The following is a 22,959-nucleotide window of genomic DNA, read 5'->3' as shown; positions in this document are numbered from 1 at the left end:
GCTCAGCGCCGCCTCGCAGCCGAGGTGGCGGCTCCGTGGCTGGGCGCCAGGTTATCGGGGCTTGAAAACAAGCTTTATGGCTCCCACCCTAAATCCGAACTGCCTTTAGGCAGTGGCCAAACGGGTCTCGGGCTCTGAATTAGTCTTTTTTTCCTTAGAGACGTATGGAGGTTTTCTTTCAAGTCGGGAATGAAGGCAGGCCCGTGGAGCGGACTGTGGAGTGACTCTTACTCCTGCTAAACCTGTCCTAGGATCTGGGGAGTGCTTCTTAGTAGTCTTGTTGCAACTCGGGAGCTATTTGCTGGGATGGACCTTACACACGTGCCGTGCATTTTCCTTCAGTGTAGTTGGTTTAGCATAGGAGTACTGCATATATGTCTAGATAAATGAGTTAAAATTGAGATAAGAACACTTAATTTTTGTAGTGTTTTGTGAGGGTAAAATCTGAATCAAAACAGTATTCTTTCAGGTTTCTGGATTTTTAATTTTTTTTTGCTTTTGCTTAGTGTATCACTACCCTTTTGCATAATGCCAAATGTCAGATGACTGTACGAGCTTTGTCAACAGTTGTCGTATGAAACTACTGGCTGGAAGTAGTGAAAAGTAGTTTAAAGAGCTTTTATTTAGTATTTTGAACATAATTTACATCTGACGGTCTTATGTGTACATGTTCTTTCTGGAGGCTTTAATATTAATAGAGATGTTGATTTTCAATTTTCATTCTAAGTCTTAGATATTTTTCTGAACAGTCATTGGATTAAAATATTTGGGATTGTTTTTTTTTTTTTTGTTCTTTTGACTCATCAGAAATACCTAAAAAGTAAAAATTAAGGTGGGATATATAGGTTAGACTGAAATAATGGACTAGTGCGAAAGGGTGAAACTCAGATTAATTGAACTTTTAAGAGGATGTTTTCTACAATTGAAAGGGTTAGAAGTTATTTTTTGGTACAGTCAGATTGAGGTTGGTGGGTACTTGTAACAGTTTTTTTTCGATCAACTTCTGTACCATCTACTTTTTAGCTAAAGCAAATGGCTTTGAATATATGGACCCCAATTATAAATTTTTATTACTTCTGAAATGACTGAACGGTCACTAGTAGCTTGAATGAGGTGTTTACTTTTAAGACATTTGGTTAGAAGCAATTGGTTATTACTCTAGTCCGTAACTAAAAGCGGTTGTGTTAAATAGTGCTAATGCTTTATAGGAAGTTTTTTCTATCTGCTCTAGCCCTTGAAGAGGTGCATAGATGTTAAAGAAATAGATCCCTGTTATCAAAAACAGTTGTCATAGAATCGCCTTCATGAGCTGATTGCTTTTAGTTAAGATCTCTCAATTAATGAGTGGCTTAATTTAAAATGGGACTTTTTCTTTGAATACATGAAAATAATAAAACTGGTAGAATCAGCTGTTTTCTAGAAATGTGTGTGTGCACTCATTTATGAATGAAGGATCTGGTAAATAATATTGATCTGATTACAATGAGTGAGAATGCTTATTTGGAATGAAGTAATTGCCACTAAATTCTTGGGGAACTTCATTTACTGATAGACTGTGAGACTACACTTAAGTCTGTTATTTACATTTTTTTAATGGTTTAATTTCAGGGGGTTTTAGTACAAGATACATTACAAAATTTGACATTTAAGGTGAACTGAAGTCTTGATTGTCACAGCATTTAAATAAAAGGTGAACTCGAGGTTAATATTCTAGCACTCAAATCACTGTAAATTCTGTATTATTAAAGTGTTCTTTTTAGCAAGGAACTTTTGGATATACAGCCTGTTGGATTAAAAGTAATTAATACTTGTAACTTTTTTTCCTTAGTTTGGATGTACTTCCAAGAGTGAGTTGCCCAAATCATCCAGAAACCTCTCTAGTAGAGGATTACAGAGCTGGTGATATGATTTGTCCTGATTGTGGGCTAGTAGTAGGTAAGTAACTATCCATATTTTTATGAATTACCATATACCATATAAATCTACATGCAGAGTTTATTTGTTTTCTCACAAAACTGGTATATAATAATTCAAGTATTAAAAGGTTTTGATTTGATACCTAAATGTTTTCTGTTGACTAAAAGGTTTTGAATAGTCTGTCTTATGGTAACTTCATACATTATTAAAAGAATCAAACTGTCTTTAAAGATTGAAAATTCAAAATATGGTGTAATATTGAATTAGAATATTGTGCTGTCTAGTCCAGTTAATCACAACTGTTGTTTCAGTCAGGAAAGTATAAGAAATGTAATAAAAGCTCTTTGTCAAATAACATGCTAACAAAAAAATTCTCAAGTTTCCCATTAAGGTTATCTTCTGTCCTGAAGGATTTCTCTTTATATCATTGCCAGCACCTGTTTTTATTAATTACTTGTCCTAAAGCTTTTAATACTATCCAAAGTAAATATGCAGTTTTTCCTCTGGAATTTTGCTGAGCTCTTTTACTCTGTTCGTGTGGCAGTAACTTCCACAGGCTAAACTTTGTTTCTAAACAGGAATACTTAGTGTGAAAGGCCATTTAGGCATTGTCTTTGTTGAAATGAGAGAGAGGAAGAAACATGTTGTCATAGAACATGCTCCATATTAATTTATATGTATCTTTTTTAGGATGAGCATCTTATTGTGCATCTTACTATCTTTATTCCTTTTACATGGGAAGATTTTCATGCTTGTGTTATGATCATTCTTTAATTTCTGTTTCTCATTTCTATTAAGTTTTTGTAGACTTTTGTTCTGGTTTTGTCTGGGATAGTTAATTTTCTTCCTGGTAGCTGGTACAGTGCTGTGTTTTGGATTTAGTGTGAGAATTATGTTGATAACACACTGATATTTTAGTTGTTGCTAAGTAGCGCTTATCTTGAGTTAAGGCTTTAAGTTTCTCAATGTTCATCAATATTATTGTTATTATTTTATTTAATTTTTGTTATTAAACTGTTCTTATCATACTCTGTGAATTTCACCCTTTTTTCCTGATTCTTCTCCCCATCCCACTGAGAGGGGGAAGGAGCGAGGGAGTGAGTAAGCGGCTGCATGGTGCTTAGTTGCTGGCTGGGGTTAAACTGTGACAACATGCCATAACCAAAAGAAAATCCTCTGTTTTGAGGGTGCATGTTCAAGTGATTCATTCAGTGATGTTAAATATTTCAGAGGGTTTTATATCCCTCTCTTCTAGACTGTGGTGATTTTGTTTTGGTTCTTGTCTTGCGCTGAATTAAAAATTTTTGTACTGCTGTTAGAATGAATCAAATGATTTAATAAGTTACAGCAGAACTATTACTTATTTAGCCAGGTGACTAAAATGTGTCTTTTGTTTCTGCAAACAGCAAACTTCTGTATAACTTATTAAAAGAAATGTTAAAATATTGAAATTTGAGTAACTATTTCAAGATTATTAAGCCATTTAAAAGGCCGGGGGGAGGTTTGTTACTTTCTTTGTTAAAAGAAGGTCTGGTTTAAATTGCATAAATTCTGGTAAAGATAAATTAATTGTAATTTATTCAAATGTCAATTCAAATGTCCACAACAATATTTCCTCCTGAAATAATGGTAACAGACTTATAAGTTATTGCTTAAAAATAGTTTTGTTCATGTTCAGCTCTTTGTGTGGCTGCCATAGAAGTTGAACCAAAGTTTAGAAAAGCCCATCTTGATCAGTTCATAACTTTTTAAGATAATTATGGCTTTTGAAGACGAGGGAAAGGTTTTGTTTGATACATGTCATTTTTAAGAACACACTCCCTAATCTGGGAGTTTATCAGAAATCTCACTTCATGTACCTTCTGTTATTTAGTTACAGTGTATTCTTGGTTTAGAGATTTACTCTCTGGTCTTTTCTGAATCAGTAGTGTTTCAATAAGATTGAAATTTGAAGTTAAATCCAGTATGCTGCTTTCTCTTTGCACAGTATTTTTCACTTGTTTCAAGTAAACCGTGCTTTTTTGCTGTGCAGTATTAAAACAATTAAGTCTTCTAGTGTCAACATGACTGAAGCTGGTGACTTTTTAATATTGCTTCAAAATACAGCTTTAGTCTACTAAATGTTCTGATCTGCCTTTTCACTGTTACTTTTCCTGGGTTGGCTTGTGTTCCATTTTTCATGGTAACTGTTTCCAACTTGTTAACTTTTCCTCCTGCTAATTGCCATTTGCATGAAAGGCAGTCAGAGACCTAAATTGAAATTATCCATGGAATTTTGATACTAATCTGGGTTGACATGCATCTGAAACTTTACACGCCTATGTCCAAGTTTATCTGCTGTCATAAATCTTGTGTTTTATTGTACATTTTTTTCTCAAATCATTCTAAGATAAGTGGTACAGTAAGTGTTTGTGTGCTGGCTTGAGGATTCACGGACGGAGTTTTTAAGGTTTGGAGAAGTAGTTAGTTCTATGTTCATTGAAAACATTGACTGTATCTCATTCTTCAGACAGACTTGGTGGAGGGAGAAGCATTTTGTTCAAGAACACAAGGCTAGTAAATCTTTTTTTTTGACAGGTAAATATTTTGCTTGCTACCTTTTAGGCAGTAAAAAAGACTGGAAGTCAGCTGATATGCCAGAAGGGGCTGAAGAAAGCAGAATCATAGTGGAATACACAGCACTGAATTTTCTTGATGTAGCAGGGGTGGTGAGCTGAATTTCAGAGGGGGTAAGAATGAGTCTAGTGGCATGTACAGCTGTGTAGCATCTCAGCTAGGTAGGAATACCTTTCTAAGCAAAGACTTTCCTTAAACTTCTGTATAGCTTCATTAAATGTTATCTTAGTGTGCAGGAGTTGGAGCATCGAGATGTTTGTTTTCAGTATTTTGTAAGTGATTTTCTCTAATGGGTTATCTCTGTCTGCCTCAATGGGCAGATATAGCTTAGAGGAGAACGGTGCTCTTGTATGGAGTCGTTTTTGGATAGCCTTAAAGCGGAAGTCTGTCTTCAGTGAGAATCCTTGGACATGTATCAACTTGTTAAAGCTTTGAATCAGATGACCTGTATTCAGATGTTTATTCCATGTTCTGCTTCTTCCTGAGTGTTCAGTTAAAGAATTTTTTTGAAAAATGTTCAATAGCTTGTGGTCAGCAGTGAGGCTGTTACAAAATTCTGTCAGACTATTCTGTTAGGTAATGCATCTGAACAGTTTAAGAACTAAATGGTGCATCTTAAATTCAGTTTTGATCTATGAAGAACAGGTAAGTTTTAACTACACCACAGATATTTTTTTCTCTACAATGCAAGAGACAAGGAGGAGGGGGTTTCATGATTGCCTCTCTGATGGCCAGTCCATTACTCAGGATGTCTGTCATTAGGGGTAAGATTGATTGCATCTGTACATAGATGCTTGTTTTCTGAAAACCTTTTTTTCCAGCTGTTGATAGTGTCCTGTAAATGGAGAAGGTGCTCAAGTACTTCTGACTTGGATCCAGTAGAGGGCAGTTATGCAGTTATGTCTATTCTAGTATCTTTATACCTCAAAATGTTGAAAAATATTTTCATATTTGGGTGTATGTTTATGGTTACTTTCTGAGAGTATTATCAACATTTAAAACTAAAATGTGAAATCTCAATTTAAAGTATTGCTTAAATAGGCAAAAATCTTTAGATACGGATGTGTATTGGTACCTTATATCTGATTACTGCTTCTGCACCTGGTGTCCAGAGAACTAGAAAGTGTCTGATGAGTTAGTCCTTGCAAACAAAACTCTTTGCATCCATGGAAAATCTAATTATAAAGGATGCTAATAATTAAAGAAATTCTGAATAGTTGACACTTGCATGAGCATTCATGGATGCTTGATTTGCACATGGGAGTCTGTAATATGAAGAAAGTGACTTGATAGCCTTTTTCAGAAGCATTTCAAATAGTCTGTTTTAAATCTAACCCATTTCAGCTTGTCCAGGTTTTGGCTGGGATAAAAACTTTTTTTTTCTTCCTATTTAGTAGCTAGAATAGTACTGTGTTCTGGATTTAGTATGGGATTTGATATGAGAAGAATGTTGATAATACACTGATGTTCTTAGTTGTTGCTACGAAATCTATGCCCTGCTAGTGCACAGGTACACAAGAAGCTGTGCAGGAGCAGAGCCAGAGCAACAGACACAAATTGGCCAATGGAATATTCCATGTCTTATAACATCATGCTCAATATATTGTTAAGGGTCAATTGGGAAACTCACTCTGGCTTCTGGGATTGTGGTTTCAGGATTCTCTCTTCTCTGGGATCACCGTCTAGGAACGGGCTGGGCATTGGTCAGCGGGTGCTAAGCAATCATTGTGCATTACTCATATTTTCTATTATTACTATGATTATTATAATTATTTTATTTCCGTTATTAAATTGTTTTTATCTCAGCCTGTGTCCTTAACCTTACCCCTCCAACAATATTGTCTGTTCTCTGGGCATGGGGGAGGGTGAGTGGCTGTGTGGTGTTTGGCTGCTGGCTGGGTTTAAACCACCACACAGCTTTAAAGACGAGGGTGATGGTTCTAGCTGTTTCAGCACTAATGCTTGTAACAGTGGAGACTTAGACTTTAGATGTCAGAGGTGGCATCTTTTATCAGGCTTTGTAATAAGCACTGCTATTAGCATGAAATTTTTTGGAGGGTGGAAATTTTCTAGTTAGTGGGTTCTAGGCTGGGAGCCAGAGGTGTTTGAGCGCCACTATGAAGTATGCTTCCATTAGTTGAAGTACTAAATTTATTTAGTGGAATAACTAACATTTTGAATCATCCTGTTTCAGAAATATTTTTTTTACTTCCTTATCAGATTGGCAAAGTGATTTAGGGCAAATAAGGGCTAGAAATGATCTGAACTCCTGATGGAAGAAGAGTCCAAAGCCTCTTATTTTTGTGATATAGTGTAGATCAGACACATTTTTCACTGAGATTCTGTCGTTTGAAGCATCCTTTGCAAGTACTTGAGCTGTTTGTCTTTTAAAGACCGCAAGTTCTCGAGAGGTCTAACTTCAACCAGACTTGTTCACTAGATTGTTTAACATTTCTACTCATTTGTTTCCTCCAAAATTATTACAAGCCGATGGTTTAGGAAGCTTGGAAATCCTACTATATTTGTAATCATTTTGATATGCAAGAGCTGCTAAGCCTGTGTTGTTGTAGCAGTCATTTGCTGGCAGTGTTATACTGTGTGTTTCAATCCATAGTTGCCTGCTGGTACTGGTATGATGCTGTTGATGTCTGGAAACTAGTCAAAGTCTTCTGTGGGTTTTGTTCATTTTTGTTTGGTTAACATCTCAAAGCCTGCTCTGGTTCTGTTGTTTTCAGCTGAGTCTTGTGGATAGGCTCGTGTTGCTGTTGGTGATGATGCATTTGTGGTGTTGACAATTTATTGAAAACAAGTTAGCTTCTTGAAAATAATATTGCTATCTTACCGAAGGCTGGAAATTTTGTAGAAAAAGCTCTAACTGTAAAATTGTGTTGTTTTTTTTTCTTTTTTCCCCTCAAGAGTTTATTTTTTGATAACATTCAATATATCTGGTCTTAAATAGAAGTTCTAAAGCTGAAAACGGGGAAAAAAAAAGAGTTTATATTTTGGAAGCTATAAAGCTGAGTACTACTGTATGGGGCAGTGCATAAGGTAATAAATAGAATATGGAGGAGTAGATATCTGGAGTAATGTGTCTAGCTCTGGGTTCCTTGGTACCAGAAAGATAGAGACTTGCTGGAGCAAGCTCAGCAGAAGGCTGCAAAAGTGATTTAGGGACTGGAGCATCTTCCATATGAGGAGAAACTGAGAGCTAAGACTGTTAGGTTAGTCTGGAAGAGAGAAGGTTCAGTTCAGCCTGGCTCTATGTGGTTACATGTCCCCATGATTCTCTTCAGCTTGTGTTCTACTACCTAGGTTTTTTATTGTAGTTTGTTTCAGCACCTCATTACTCTGGTTAATAAGGAGTTGACTGAAATTAATTGTAATTCTATATATTTTTTAAAAAAATTGGCGGTGTGAAATGCTTTTAGTTAAAAATATATGTGCTCACTAGATGGCAGCAGATTCCTTAACTAACTGTAAGAAAAACATTCTGTAGAAACAGTAGGTATTTTGGTACTTCAGAATGCAAATAAACTTTACCATATTTATGTTAAGATTAAAATATTAGTTAACAATACATAGAATTTGATGCAATGTACAGCTAACCTTAGAGCTTCTCTGAAAAAGACAAGAATATACCTTCTCAGAACTGTTTCAAGACTGGATAACATTACTTGAGTCTTGAATTTCATTCTATTTCTTGTTTTGATTAAACATCTTCAACTTGCAGCTATGTTGCCTTCATATAACAGATAATACAAAATGTGAAAAGAGAATAAAGTACATGTGTATTATGAGTTAATTGCAATTGGAGTGTAACAAAATAGCTGTTATTATTTTTCTATAAATATGTAAGTGCAAATTCAGGGCTTGTTGAATGAAAATATTTTCCTTTGAGAAATCACTTTCTATTCTTGGGGAGGAGTAAACATACATAATTGGTGATGTGTAGATGTTTTAAGCTAACTTTTAAAGGCTGTTCAAAGTTTTGATACTGACCTGAGTTTACTCTTGCACTTCCGTAGCGCATGCTCTTTGCATTTGGCAGTTGTGAAGAAAAGTAACCTTGGTTTGAGGTTTTCCGTTCCGAATAACAGTTCTGCATTTTACTAAATGAGCTTTTCAGATGGTAGGTAACCTGAGTCAGTGAAGTTTGCAGTGTGTATTTCCACTAGAGCCTATGTATTAGTCTATTAGACTGTATTTTAAAGAATAACCGAATACTGGAAGAATGGTAAATGAAATGGTGCGATGAAGAGAAACTTGTATGGTCAGAAGGATGCTTCAGAACATTGGTCTGGAGATGGGTTCCATAAAGATTTGGTCCTGTAAACTGCATTTTTCATATGTATTTCAGAGGAGGAAGCTGAGGAGATGAATTTGTCAGTCTGATGAAAATTAAGTAAAGGAGTGTCTAATGTAACCATGTCTAGTGAAGCTTATTTTTGTTCAAAAGGATTTCATCAAAAGGAAGTAATGAAGGGAATATCCGGCTACTCCCATACTTATCGTGGCTCGTTACCATTGCCAAAACCAGTATAATAACAGTGTGAGAAAGCAGGGACAATTTTATAAGGCACTTACTGGGAGCTCCGGTGTTTGACTGTCAGCCTTTTTTTCCGGGTGCTTCAGGGGAAAGCAAATCAGTAGTGTATGACCCAGCAAATTCAGTTTAGGACTTGTAATGTTAACTCAGGACCAGTCTTCAAGACTGATTCCATACACTGCTTTTTGTAAGACTGACTTTGGTATTCTAAGGTTTTGTTTTGATCATTTAGGGTGGGGCTTATTTGCATCTATACTAACATCACAGTTCCAGAGTAGTTTTTATCTTTTAAAGCATTGAAAATAATAAATGCCACACTTTTGTGTGTGTCAAATGGGATGTATTTTCCATCTGTGGAAAACTTTTGGTCTATTTGTTCCGTTTTTGTTAATATTTCTAGCTTGTCGCACTTCTATAGAAGCCTTTTGAAAGGTGGAGTGCACTTGCTAGGACCTCTGTGTATTTTAAGACACTGAGTATACAGAAAAACTTATTTTCTGCAATAGCAGATCTCTTGGCAAAGTAAAAAGGCTTGCATGCTGCATCTTAATTACACAAATACTTTATATTCAGTGATTTGTTCTACTTAATCTTTTCTCACTCTGAAATAGTAGTCTCAATCCTCTGTTTGTAATATGTTTGCCAAAGCAGGCAGTGATATAACACTTTTTTGTTAGAGCAGGAATGGTTCATAACTCACAAGAGGCAGATCCCTGAGTGAGTCATTTAGGTCATTCCCACTTGTGTGGAAAAAATATTACATCATTGCCCTGTACTCAGTGTTCTATTTATACCATGCCAGAATTTTAAGTACATTTTGCTTTTTTTAGATGCTGTAAACAGTATTGGGGGGTTGTCTTAATGTTACTGCTAGGCCATAGAAGGAGCATTACTGAATCAAGTATTTACAGAGAGTCCAGGAGCTAGAGGAGTGTTCTGTCTGCTAATATAAGCTTGCAAGAAGGGGAGACCTTTGCAGCAGAAAGAATGGATTTGTGCCTTCTTTTACTCTGCTATATACTTAACCTTCTTGGTTTTGATTTTTTTTTTTTCCCCTCCCCTTCTTGGTTTTCATTAGAGCAGTAAATAAAGGTGGAACATAGATGTGAGCATGTCTGGCAAATATTGATGAGAACACCTCTAACCTAAATTTATTCTTGTTGGTTGTGGTCATGTCTTATGGTTCATTCACAGCTTTCAATTTCAAGTGTATTCCTTGAATAATATTAAAAATATCCCCCCCCTCCCCAAGTAATTGTGCAGTTGCACCACTATATGTCCATTGCTCCTTTATTTTCTCCAGCTTCATATCTTGCATTCTTGTATTACCATTGCTTGTGGAGTGCTTTTTGTCTCCTTACGTTTTCACTGGGTTAAACCAGCCTCTGTGGTTTCATACTAAGGCTTCTGTACCGGAAACTTTTCTTGCAGCCAATGCTACTTATGTTTTGCAGACATTTCTTTCACAACACAAACACTGATGAAAGTAGTGAATTTTTCCTCAGGTTTAACGAAGCAGGGTGACAATTATATTGAAGTTTCTTCTGATACTTTATACAGAGCTATAATCTGCTTTGCTGCAAAACACTAGAAAAAGTGTTCTTTTTGTGCTTTTCTGTATGTGTATTCTTAAAAATTTTCTGGTATTACTCTGGAGGCAACACCTTTCAGATGCAGCTTTTACCAGAACTGTGAATAAAATGAACTGTACTGCTGACAGCAAGGGGGATGTGTTTGTTTTTTTTGTTTGTTGTGGATTTTTTTTCCCCCTAAGATAGTACTGCTGTGATTACTGGAGGGCTTTTGCCTGCATCAGAATGTTGGTTAGAGTTATTTCTCAATCTGAAAAGTTGCTGTAGAAAAGGTTTAGATGAAAGTTAATTTGAATAGAGGACTACAAGGAAAGTTGTTGCAGAGAATGTGGGTTTAGCGTTTTTTCTGCTTTCTCTGAATCTGTATTTAAACTCTTCCAAATATAACAAGGTAGGTAGAGTTTAAGAAGAAATAGTTGTGTGTATATGTATACGTGTGTTGATACTGTCAAGCATCATAAATGGAGTTGAGGGTCAGATGTCCCTTCAAGAAGAAGAATTGAGCTGCAAAATGTCATTATATCTGATTGATGGGTGACATATTTCAGAGTACCAAGGACCTGGAGCTCATGCATAGAAGTGATTTATTACAGCTTAATGAGATTGTGTATGATAGATAATTCGCATGTGCACTTTGAACACATGGCAAATGTGAGAGAATTTGCTAAGTTACAATAACTTACTAATTTATCTGAACGCTGGGAACAACTGTAGGCAACCATGACCTCCAGCTTGAAATCAAGGTCTTGATTCCTTTTGTACATTGAAGATGACATGATATTCTTAAGGATAATTGTAATTCTTTGTGTTCTGGATGTATTTCTCTAGTGGCATTTTTTTTCCATTGCCTTCAACTTAACTTGTGAATCCTAAACAATTTGATATATTGTCTTGCAAGTTACTGTTCTGTTTGGGAATGTCAACAGACTGCTGCCTTATAATGCTCAGATGTGTAACTTGCTGTTTCATGAAATATTTCAAAACATTATATTAATGCAGACTGTTGCTTTCTGTAAACTTAGGTGACCGGGTCATAGACGTAGGGTCAGAGTGGAGAACTTTCAGCAATGACAAAGCTACAAAAGATCCATCTCGAGTTGGGGATACCCAAAATCCTCTGTTGAGTGATGGCGACTTGAGTACAATGATTGGCAAGGTAACACTTAAAATGAAAAATTTTACTAAGTTTGAGTGTTCTTATGTGAAGTACATGTTTGTATGTCCGTAGGGAAACTATGCAGACAGTATTTACAAAGACATTTTGTCTAAACTGAGCTCTTATACTTCAGTGATGTGTAAAATGTGGCTTTTTCCTGGGGGTAGCAGGAAAGGGCTGACCTCTTCAACAGAAGTATAGTTTGTAGTGCTGTGGGGTTACTTGCCACTCTTTGGTATGCTGCTATAAATAGAAAAGCTGATGTTGCAATCTTTAAAGAAACACTGGTTTAGCATGCGTGTTTGAGATGATTCTGAAATAACAGATACTTAGTTTTGAGGTCTCAATAGCTAGTACTGCCCAACTTGAACTGTCAGTTATTGTAATCTATATTGGATTCATATTGGAGACCTAGAGATCTACATGCATGTTGTACATGTTTTTCCAGTTAAAGCACTAAATGTAGAATTCTTTCATGGTGTGAATGCTCCGGAAGAAAGTATTCAGTGCATACTTGAGTTGAAATTTAGTGGTACAGCCATATCCTACTTTTTCCCATGAGAGAGCAAGCAAGATTAATTGCATAAATGCACTCCCTTTAATGAAGTAGTGAACCAGGTAAGTTTTAATTGTTGTACGTTTTGTTACTTTTTTTTACTGCAAGATCCAAATTGATTCTTGTGGATTTCTTGAATGCTTCATGAAGGGTGATCCAGTTGCTGATAAATAACTATTAAAACATGTATTGCTGCTTTGTGTGTTGTGCTGTGTATGCCTAGGATTCCTCAGAAGTTTTCTTCCAGTAATGTTGCTAGGATGAAGAAGTCGACATACCTAAATATGTATGGGTGTGTATAGGGGAGTGTGCACCATACCAAGAATTGTTCAAAGAGATGAAGTTGACTAGTGAATACTGATATGGACAGCTAATCTTTCACTATTGGTAAAAAGAAATCTTCTGTTAAAAGGATTGTCCAAGTAGATGCTTGTGTTTTGGATAACTCCAAGCATTGCTGCCCGCTAGTTTTTAGGATGCCTTATGGTTGCTTTTGGAGTTCATTCAGGTAAACAAATTTCCACACTGCTCCATTAAAATGTTGGCATTGCGAAGTACCTCTGTGAAGCAGTGCTGTAGAAGGCGGTGGAGTTTTAATGTCACCTGTATATATCCAGAAAGATTGTAGTTCTCAGGGCTTGTATTTCTGTTGCTGATTTAGTCAGCTGTGATAAAGATCAGAAATAGTCTTTATAGACCGATGGAGAAATTGACTGTTTGCTTCAGGTTCACACTTGTCTCCTTTTGGGACTGTACATACAAGGTTTGTTTTGGGGAGCTCAGTTTAAGGTAGGATGACCCTGAGCTCTTTTAGAACCTGCATGTTGGAAAAGACAAAAGTTATTTCAGCTGAAGGTAGAATATGTATCCAGGTGATCAGGGAATTGTGCTGTTAACCCTCTTCTTTCTGGTGGTTCAGAGCCTCATTTAGAATAAGAGGGGTAGCAACCTCAGTAAGAGAATTCAAGACCTAGAGAAACATCTGTGAAAGGTTTGTTTTTCAATGAAAACTAAAAATTTTCAGAGATGGACATTCATCTAATGAAACAGTTTTGCTGTTAACCAGCACATCCTAGAGTAGGCATGACCAAACCTGCTGTAGCAAAGAGTGCTGTTCAGTGAAGACAAGATGCAGGAATGTCAGTGTGGCACGATTTAACCTGAGAACTCTGAGTAAAAATGTCCAAGTACTGGAACTACCAGGATCATATTGGTGAGTGTAGAGGGAGCAGTGTGTTCTACTGTGGATGTTTTATTTGCATGGGGAGGAATCACGAAAGAGATGCATTATTTTCTACAGGAAGTAGGGAATCTCTTTGACAAATCACGATGTGTTCTGTATAAGAGTTCCTGTGTTTGTCTTGCCTGTGAGCAGAGGCTCTGGGATGTCAGCTCATTGACGTGAACTCTGTATCAGGAACTGCATTTTTCCTCAGTCATTTGGAAGGAAGAGAATGGCTTATACCAGAAGATGCAGAAAGGGCATGAATTTTGCAGCAAGAATAACTAAACCAAGTATTTCTCAAGCGGTCTTTTGAAGTCCCTGCCAGCAGTAGGCTGGGATGAGGATTAACCTAGATATGCGCAGTGGTTGAACAAGGATGAAATTGGTGTAGTCATGAAGATAAGTAGTATCCAATGGAGTGCAGAATGGCTTTCATGAATTCCAGAGAATGAAGCAGGGTAAGATAGTGTTTTCTCTGTTAACAACAAATTTTAGAATGGCCTGAAGTGGACCCCAGATTTGTGTGCCAGAGATTGCTTTAGCCTTTCATGTGGGACAGGGAAGAGAGAGGTATTCTTTTCTGCTTGAGGTAGAGCTGCAGATAATAGAATCTTTAAAACAAACGCTCCCCCCACCCCACCCCCCCAAACCAAAAAAGCTCAAAGGACAACCTGTGTCATGGAAAATCCAAAACAGAAGGACATTGATAATTCTCCTGGCACATAATATTAGAGGTTTATTGTAAACTGGGCAATGTAGGTGGAAGTGGAGTCTGACCCACTTACCTACAACAATAAAGTTCTGGTGATGACTTGTTGCCTTGAAATAGTAAAGGAAGGGGGCCATTTCTGTTTCACAGAATTGTTTGTCACTCTTTCCTTTTTGAAACCAGGAGGTGCTGCTTTGGGTTCTCTTTCTGCTGGGGGTATGTCATCTGTATATGCAGCAAAAAAGAGGCCGCTTTGCCCATGCAAAGGGATTAGTTCCTAATTGGTTTTAGTACTTAAGGGACCCATCTGTCTGAGGCAGCAACAGCCTGCTTTGGAAGAAAGATTAATTTGTCTGTGCAGAGGAGAATGAATAGCATAGCTGGCTGTGGTGGAAGTGGTTTGCATTCTTCGGGCAGATCCTTAGGATACTGGCACAACTATATCTCTCTGAAAGTAAATACTGTGTCCTGCAGTTGATCTGATGACAATGCAGATGAGCTGGAGATGTGAGATGTCTGGCATTAGTTGTGACTTGATTACCATAATATTATAGTTATTTCTAAAATCCTCATGTAAAATTCAAGAAAAATAACTAAACAAGCAGCTTCTAGATTTGCCTTCATATAATGAACTCTTTTCTATGAATCTAAAATAAAACTTAAGTTTTGCTACCTTGTCTTGGGAAAAGTTGTATTCTGTCACCCTTTGTAGTTAATCTATTCCTTTTTGTAGTGACTGCAACTACAACAAAATTTAGGTTGGTGAAACAAGAAAATAATGCAATCTTTTAGTATAGAATTCCTACCCTTTGATCAGATGCCTCTGAAAGGAAGCTGGCTCTTGTCAGACTGCCTGGCCTGCATCCAGAAGTGGGATATTGATAAGCAGTGTCGAGATACCAAGGGCTGATGATTGAAAAAGAAAGGATCCATCAGACTATAGTGAGCTGGTTATACTGAGCAAGAAGACTGCTGGATCTGGGGGCATTGCTTGGTACTGTGGATAACTTCCAGTCAACGATGCAGATGATGTTGGTGATACTTCTACTTCCTGCTATTAAAGGGGCTATATTCGGGTACAAAGTTGTCTGCCAGCACTGTAAACCTAACCTCCACTGAGCCCCTTCAGAGATTACCAGTGTTTACTGGACTGTGTTTTCTCACTCTAGTTATCTTTGAGGCTGTTTACAGGATTGTATCCTTGAGGTTTCTGCTCTGTTTGAAAGCCAAGCAGGTAGAACTCCTGACTTTGACAGGTACCTTTCTTGCTGGGCTGGTAAAGATATGAGTAGATGTTTCATAAAGGCCACAACAGTAAAACACACAATTCTTAAAGTCTCTTTGATTTAGGTTAAAACTGTATGACTTCTGTTTTTTTTTTTTTTTCCATGAAGGGGGAAAGGGACTCATAACATGGTTGCCAAGGGTAGAAGCAGTAAAGCATTGTCTGTCAATTGAAGGCTCCAGAAGGAAAGTAGATGGTGCATTTAAATAGCAAATGCAGGGAGAATTGCTGTGGTTTAAGCGGTTGAGATGGAAGAGTATTTTCCAACCCTTTTATAGTTATGAGCTTGTATTGGGTTTGTGTAGAAAGGTTTTGGTAGCAGGGGGGTGATGGGTGGCTTCTGTGAGAAGCTGCCAGAAGCTTCCCCTATGTCCGACAGAGCTCATGCCAGCCGGCTCCGAGATGGATCTGCTGCTGGCCAAGGCCATTAGTTTAGCGCCTCTGGGATAACATATTTAAGAAGATAAAAAAAAGCCAACTGTGAAACAGTAATTGCAGCCAGAGGGAGGAGTGGGAATATGTGAGAGACCCCAAGATCAGTGCAGGAGGGGGAGGAGGTGCTCCAGGTGTCAGAGCAGAGATTCCCCTGCAGCCTGTGGTGAGGCAGCTGTGCCCAGGTTGGTTCATGGGGGAGCAGTTCTCCACCTGCAGCCCAGCGAGGAGCCCATGCTGGAGCAGGTGAATGCACCTGAAGGAGGCTGTGACCCTGTGAGAGGCCTGTGCTGGGGCAGGTTCCTAGCAGGACCTGTGGCCCCGTGGAGAGAGGAGCCCGTGCTGGAGCAGGTTTGCTGGAAGGACGTGGGGGACCCACGCTGGAGCAGTTCCCGAAGAACTGCAGCCCCTGGGAAGGACTCATGCTGGAGAAGTTTGTGGAGAACTGTCTCCCATGGGAGGGACCCCATGATGGAGCAAGGGATGAGTTTGCGGAGTCCTCCCCCTGAAGAGGAAGGAGTGGTAGAAACAGTGTGTGTTAGTTGACCACAGCCCCCATTCTCTGTCTGCCTGCACCGCTATGGGAAGGTGTTTTAAAATTTGTTTTATTTCTCATTATCTTACTCTGATTTGATTGGCAATAAATTAATTTTTCCCAAGTTGAGTCTGTTTTGCCTGTGATGGTAACTGGTGAATGATCTCTCCCTGTCCATATCTCTACCTGTGAGCCTTTCATTATATTTTCTCTCCCCTGCCCAGCTGAGGAAGGGAGTGATAGAGTAGCTTTGGTGGGCACCTGGCATCCAGCCTGGGTCAGCTCACTGTGGAGCTGTATATTGGGTATGGCTCTTTGAGTGCTCATATTGACAGGGTGTTTGCCTGTAGCTGTATTGGTAGTTCCAATATACATAAGCAAATGTTCAAAGGAAAAGGTAACCATAAGTACTGGCAAGAAAGTAAAAAATGAGAGGTTAAGGAGAACCATTACAAAACCCCCCTATCTTTTAGGTGCTGTAGAGTGGAACAGAGAAAATCTCTATGGTGAAGGGGAATGCTTGATGGCCACAGGACAGAGCAGTGTTTCCTGGTAAAGGACTCCCTGGCATGAAGCCTGAGTAAACAAGGACCAGGGAATTGCTGTCAGGGTTGATAGGCATTTGTATGTGGTCACTTTTCTGTCATCTAAAGGGTTCTGAGCACATGCAGTTGCTGTTAAGTGTTTGTGCATAGTGTTAGTCTAGGAGGCTGTGATGCCCATAAATGTTGTGATGTCTTGCAACAGGGGTATGAGTGATGGCTGGGAAGGAGCTTTTTGACCTGGGACATGTATATTTTGGGCCAAGGGAAGTTGTTCTGGCATAGTTTCTGAAAGGAAGGACTAGTGTTGCAGATATGTTTGTAGTGCTCTTTGTGGCCTGAAGTTTAATGTACTTGATTCTTGCTCTTTGCTTACCTTTAAACCTTACTGGGAACCTTTGGACAGTTGGAGGTGTTCATCTAGTCAAGGAAGCAGGATTGTCTTTGGAGCAGCCCAGCACTACGTTGGTGTCAGGATCATTTCTGGTCCTTTCATCTGAAAGGATGTTTGAAAGAGTAGAAAAAAACCAAGAATGATCTTGGAATCTAGCATCTGTCATAGAGCCTGTTCAAGGGTCTACTAGGGAAGCTTGCAGGGGAGGGTTCTGTGCTGGAGTCCTTGCTCTCCACAGCAGTAACAAAAGTGCGTGTGCCTCACAGATACAAGTCTCAACGCTAGAGGTATGAGCTCATTGGCAATGGGGTGTAATTGGAGTCCTTGGGTGTAGGGAAGTGAAACAGTATAAGTGAATGGTCAAGAGTGAGTGCTATTAGTGTCAGCCAGAGATCGTGTATTAAATGTAGATGTGCACCTGGGAGAGACTATAGAATTAGAAATAGAATGGGAGTTCCTAAGAACATATATTGGGAAAGAAGAAACAAGCTCTGACTCCTCCTGGGCAACTCAGAGGAATAAGGTGGTGCCAGGGTGTGGTTTGCCCTTTGTTTGCTGTGTTCTGTCCCCGCTTCGTACCACATGGGCATCCTGGTACATTGCTGGGTCCTCAAATTGAGAACTATGTGCAAGTGCTGGATGTGAATAGTCAGGTTAGCAGTTAGTCATAGATCAAGATCTGCTTTATGCTTAATGTTTTTGGCAAAATAGTAGTCTCTGTCTGCAGCAGCCACAGTATCAGCTTGTTTAAATGACCAAATCTGTCTGCAATGGAAGTTGGATGCACCTGCCCTGATAAATTGTTTGAAGGTGCCAGCAAGGATTAAGGGCTTGCTGATTCAGGGAATCCAGGTTTCTACTCATGATGTGGAATTGTTGTGAAGAAATGTTTGCTGCCTAAAAGAACTCATGGCCCCACACACTGTGACAGCAAACACATAAGTAGACAATATAAATTACAGACATTGCTCTTCTGAACTTACAGGCCATGTTGTCATCAGCTATGACTAATCTGACATGGCATTATTTGTTGAAGACATGTTTCAGACTGATGGCTAATTGAAGACCCTAAACATTTTAGGCCCTCTTAGTTGGGCAAAATTCATTGCATATGTACTAAAGTGTGCAATTTGCACTATCAGTTGTAAGGTACAAAAAAACCCCCAACCATGTTAGAAGCTTGTTTTGAAGTTGCCAGGTTGAGTTAGTTCTTCTAATATCTCAAGCTTTTCTTTTAGGAGGTCTCTGGTTTTCCTGTAAAGACAGAATATATGGATATTTACATTTTGCCCTAATTAAGGCTTGCACCTGCTAGCAGGGCACAGTATCAAATTGGTTTTGAATAGGTCATTGGTTTGGATATTCTCCTTGATGCCTTCATTTTCATATTTGAGTTATCAGTGTAACAACTGGTCTCCAGTTGGCCATAAAATCTTGTTTTTCTGACTCGTCAGTCTGCCACAGTGCAGATGCAGCCCAGATGACATATGGGTTGCATAAAATCTAATCTTGGACCTCCACATTGGTGACAAAAGCATTGAGATGCACACACTGGCTACATGTTAGTAACCTTATTCTTTGAACTATTGTTACATTAGGAAATAAAAAATCTCTGCATAATCTGTGGTCCTTGGAAATCAGAACACGATTTGAGATGTGCAGAGTACAGAACCTGATGTTTGGAACAGTGCTCGATTGTATGATTTATTTCAGTGATGATTATTTGTGTAACTGTTTGAACTGAATGCCTTGAATTAAGATGTATAAAGCTGAAAGATGTTTGCTTTTGACATGAGAAGAAAGTTGTTTGTGTTTTATTGACAATAAAAATTTTTCAGGGCACAGGTGCAGCAAGTTTTGATGAATTTGGGAATTCAAAGTACCAAAATCGCAGAACTATGAGCAGCTCTGATCGTGCAATGATGAATGCTTTTAAAGAAATTACGAACATGGCAGACAGAATCAACCTTCCTAGAAATATAGTTGTAAGTTCATGTCTTTCTTCCTTAAATTGTTCTGGTATTGACTTAGTTAGCATAATATAATGAGCACATGAATTTTTGATACTGCTGCTAATTAAATGGCCTAGAGTTAATTAAATTTAGTCTTTTTGCTTTGAAGGATCGAACAAATAATTTATTCAAGCAAGTGTATGAGCAAAAGAGCCTGAAGGGAAGGAGTAATGATGCTATTGCTTCTGCTTGTCTCTACATAGCCTGTAGGCAAGAAGGTGTTCCAAGAACGTTTAAAGGTAAGTTTTCAGTGATACAGATTCAATTTTGCTATGAAGTAAAGGTCTAGTTACTGTCTCTGTAGGAGGTTGGCTTTCTTATCCCTGGACTTTGCTGGATCGGTTGTTCACAGCTACAGCTCACGTTTCGGGGGGAAGGATAGGAGGGAATCTGGAAACTTGTTATATTCCTGAAGTGAGTAGGCTTTCAGGCATGGGATTTTTTTGTCATAATCCACTGAAAATAATTTAGCATTTGAAAGTCATTCTGAGTGTTGGTGAAACTTAAAAGGTAGTGGATGAAGACTGTTGTAACTGAATTTGAACCAACAGTTCTGCAGTAAATATGTGCAACTTTTCCCTGACACGGGTACAACTTTTTTTTGCCATTGAGTACCAGATTTCCTTTACTAAGCAAGCTCTATTAATTATCTCCTTACAAGAAACATGCACTGACTGAAGTGATTTGGAAGTCTCACAAATGTGCAAAGCTTATTCAGTGATGGTGGCCTTCATGACATCAGCCTTCTTTGTGGGTCTTGATATTTTGAGAATCAAATTTGACTATTTTGGGGGAGCAAATGATGTCAAGTCTAAAGTTTAATTTTTACTCTTTGTTTAGAAATATGTGCAGTGTCCAGGATTTCAAAGAAGGAAATAGGCCGGTGTTTTAAACTTATTTTGAAAGCACTTGAAACCAGCGTTGATCTGATTACAACTGGAGACTTCATGTCAAGATTCTGTTCTAATCTGGGTCTTCCCAAACAAGTACAGATGGCAGCAACACATATTGCCCGTAAAGCTGTTGAGTTAGATTTGGTTCCTGGCAGAAGCCCTATCTCTGTAGCAGCTGCAGCTATTTACATGGCATCACAAGCTTCTGCTGAGAAAAGGACACAAAAAGGTAAAACATCTTTTCTTCTTTTTTCCTCCATGTTTTTCTGCATGAAAGAGAATTCAGTGTTATTGTAAACTTGGATGATGTCTAATTGCATATGGCAAGGACCAAACCAGGATCTCCCATTCTCCAGAATGAAAACTGAGTTAACTGGCCATGCTCAGTGTAAACTGTGTTTACTTCCTTCTGGCACTAGGAGCTGGATTCTTGAATGCAATAGACTAGTGCATTCACATGAGCACATGTGTGTTCTGCTACTCTAAAATACTTCAGATGCAAACTGGGGCCAGTTGCAGGTAGTGTTACAGTTCTAGATTACAGAGTCTTTAATTGTTCTAGCGGGGGATCACCTAAGTTAGAAGATATTCCTTGACTGCTTGTGAGGCTGTGATAAAGACGGAAAGAGGTGGGACAGCAGGCTTGGCCACAGATCACCAGATCTTCTGGCAGGGTAGCCCTTGAGAAGCTAGCAGTGTTCAGGGCTGTTCTTGAGCTTCAGAGCAGCATGGATCAGCCTCTAGGGCTCAAGAGACTCCGGCTTATATGGGGATAGCGCCTGAGGAAGGAAGGGAGCTTAAGGCTGGGGTGGTTAGTAATTGGTGTACAAAAGGATCCGAGTGCTAGGAGCTGGCTGTGGGAGCTCTCTTGATGTGTTTAGTCCAGATCAGAAATGTTAAAAGTCCAACAATTTCTTAGTGGAGAGCTGATCTTAGGTAAAGAATAACCTTTATTCGTCAGGTGGCAGTGCTCTGTTCTACGTTAATCACTGCCTATTCTGTCCCTGGAACTTTCATCATGTTGGCAGTTTCCTGCGCATGCGAGTGATCTAGAGCCCAAGCAGTACAATGCCTTCATCCTTGCTTGCCTTGAGCTATTGGATTATGTCTCTTAAGAGTGATTGTTAAAACAAAATACATCTGCCTGCCATGGATACAGACATAACTCCATACTCCTTCAGTGCCCTCAGACAATGCTGAAGGCTTTCATGCAATTCAAGGTTTAAATTCTGTAAATTTTAAGTTTCTGTGCATCTCAGACAGGTGTTTCCTTTGCTTATTAAACAGTGCTCTGTGCATCGGGCTATTTTCTCTGTGCATTTTAAGGTGAATGTATTTCATGTTTAGCTGATGGTATTGCTTTTTGTCTATGCCTGAGGTTTTTTTGCTGTTTTTGCTTATATTTAATTAAATCATAAAAATGAACATCCTGATGTTGATGATTTATTAGAATATTGCTGGGCACATGTAGAGTTTGCAGTAGATGTTTCTAATGACTTTTGTGCTCTTGGCCCTCTGCCAATTTGAAACTGATATTATTTCAAGATTGATAGCATAAGTTGAATTATGGCATGTGAGAAGACAGACTTATGCATGCAAAATATTAGTCTCCATGGTTAAAACCATTTTTACCACGCTTTTGGGAGAGTTATGAATTAAGCAGTTTATAGAACTACTTGATAAATTATGCTTGCTGGTTTCTTCAGTGCAAATGGCAAAAGTAAAAACTAATCACTTATCTGCATTTTGTCTTAGAAATTGGTGATATTGCTGGTGTGGCTGATGTTACGATTAGACAATCGTACAGGCTGATCTATCCTCGAGCTCCAGATCTCTTCCCAGCAGACTTCAAGTTTGATACACCAGTAGACAAACTACCACAGCTGTGAAATTGCAGTGTGTTACTTGTAATTTCTCTTTAAAACAAAACAAAAACCAAACAAAACACCAAACCACAAAAAACCCAACAACAACAAACTTGATTTTTGCCTACAATAAAGGATGTACCAAGTGTTAATATTGAGTCTTCATGTTGTGGAACTGGAGGATATGGAGATGGAGCGTAACTGCTGGAACACAGCACACATTCCAAGGGTAAACAAGCTCATTGTGTGGCATTTTGTATGTATATATTAGTGAAAGTAAATATTTAATGAATCTTGCAACAAACTTAATTTCATATTGTTGTACTTATTTAGATTTCTTTTGTAGGGATCTAGTAAGATGTATTTTGGAAATTTAAAATATTATGTAATTCCCAAATAAACTGTTTTCCAAAAACACTTACCATCTTGTGACTATGACTGCAACTTGACATGCACATACTGTTCCACATGCTGAGAACTGGAATGCAGTCCATAGGATGGTAGAGTTAGCTTCAAACTTGTGGACTGAGTCACAAGGCTGCTTAAATGCTCACTTTCTCGACAATTTTAAAATCTCTAGCGTGGCTTTAGTATGTGTAGTAAGCTGTAGAGTAGAGTATGGATGACTTAACCCAGAATGCAAGCAGTTGCTGAAAAGCAGTTTGACCATTTGCACAACTGCTG

At 38.4% G+C, this 22,959-nt stretch overlaps 1 protein-coding gene across 1 annotated transcript; it reads left to right on the top strand.

The window, feature by feature from the left end:
- Positions 1-1,797: 1,797 nt before the first annotated feature.
- On the top strand, positions 1,798-22,692 carry GTF2B (general transcription factor IIB). The gene is made up of 6 exons (XM_026853463.1): positions 1,798-1,935; positions 11,694-11,827; positions 19,344-19,490; positions 19,627-19,756; positions 20,358-20,639; positions 22,166-22,692. The coding sequence occupies exons 1-6, from the start codon at positions 1,905-1,907 to the stop codon at positions 22,297-22,299; spliced, it is 858 nt and encodes a 285-aa protein (XP_026709264.1). The 5' UTR covers positions 1,798-1,904; the 3' UTR covers positions 22,300-22,692.
- The last annotated feature ends 267 nt before the right edge of the window (positions 22,693-22,959 follow it).

The sequence above is a fragment of the Athene cunicularia genome (assembly GCF_003259725.1).
Source record: "Athene cunicularia isolate RWA chromosome 8 unlocalized genomic scaffold, athCun1 chr8_part1, whole genome shotgun sequence".
Classification (NCBI taxonomy): Eukaryota; Metazoa; Chordata; class Aves; order Strigiformes; family Strigidae; genus Athene; species Athene cunicularia.
Note: the sequence above shows the minus strand (reverse complement) of the source record. Positions and strands in the feature narration are given on the sequence as shown.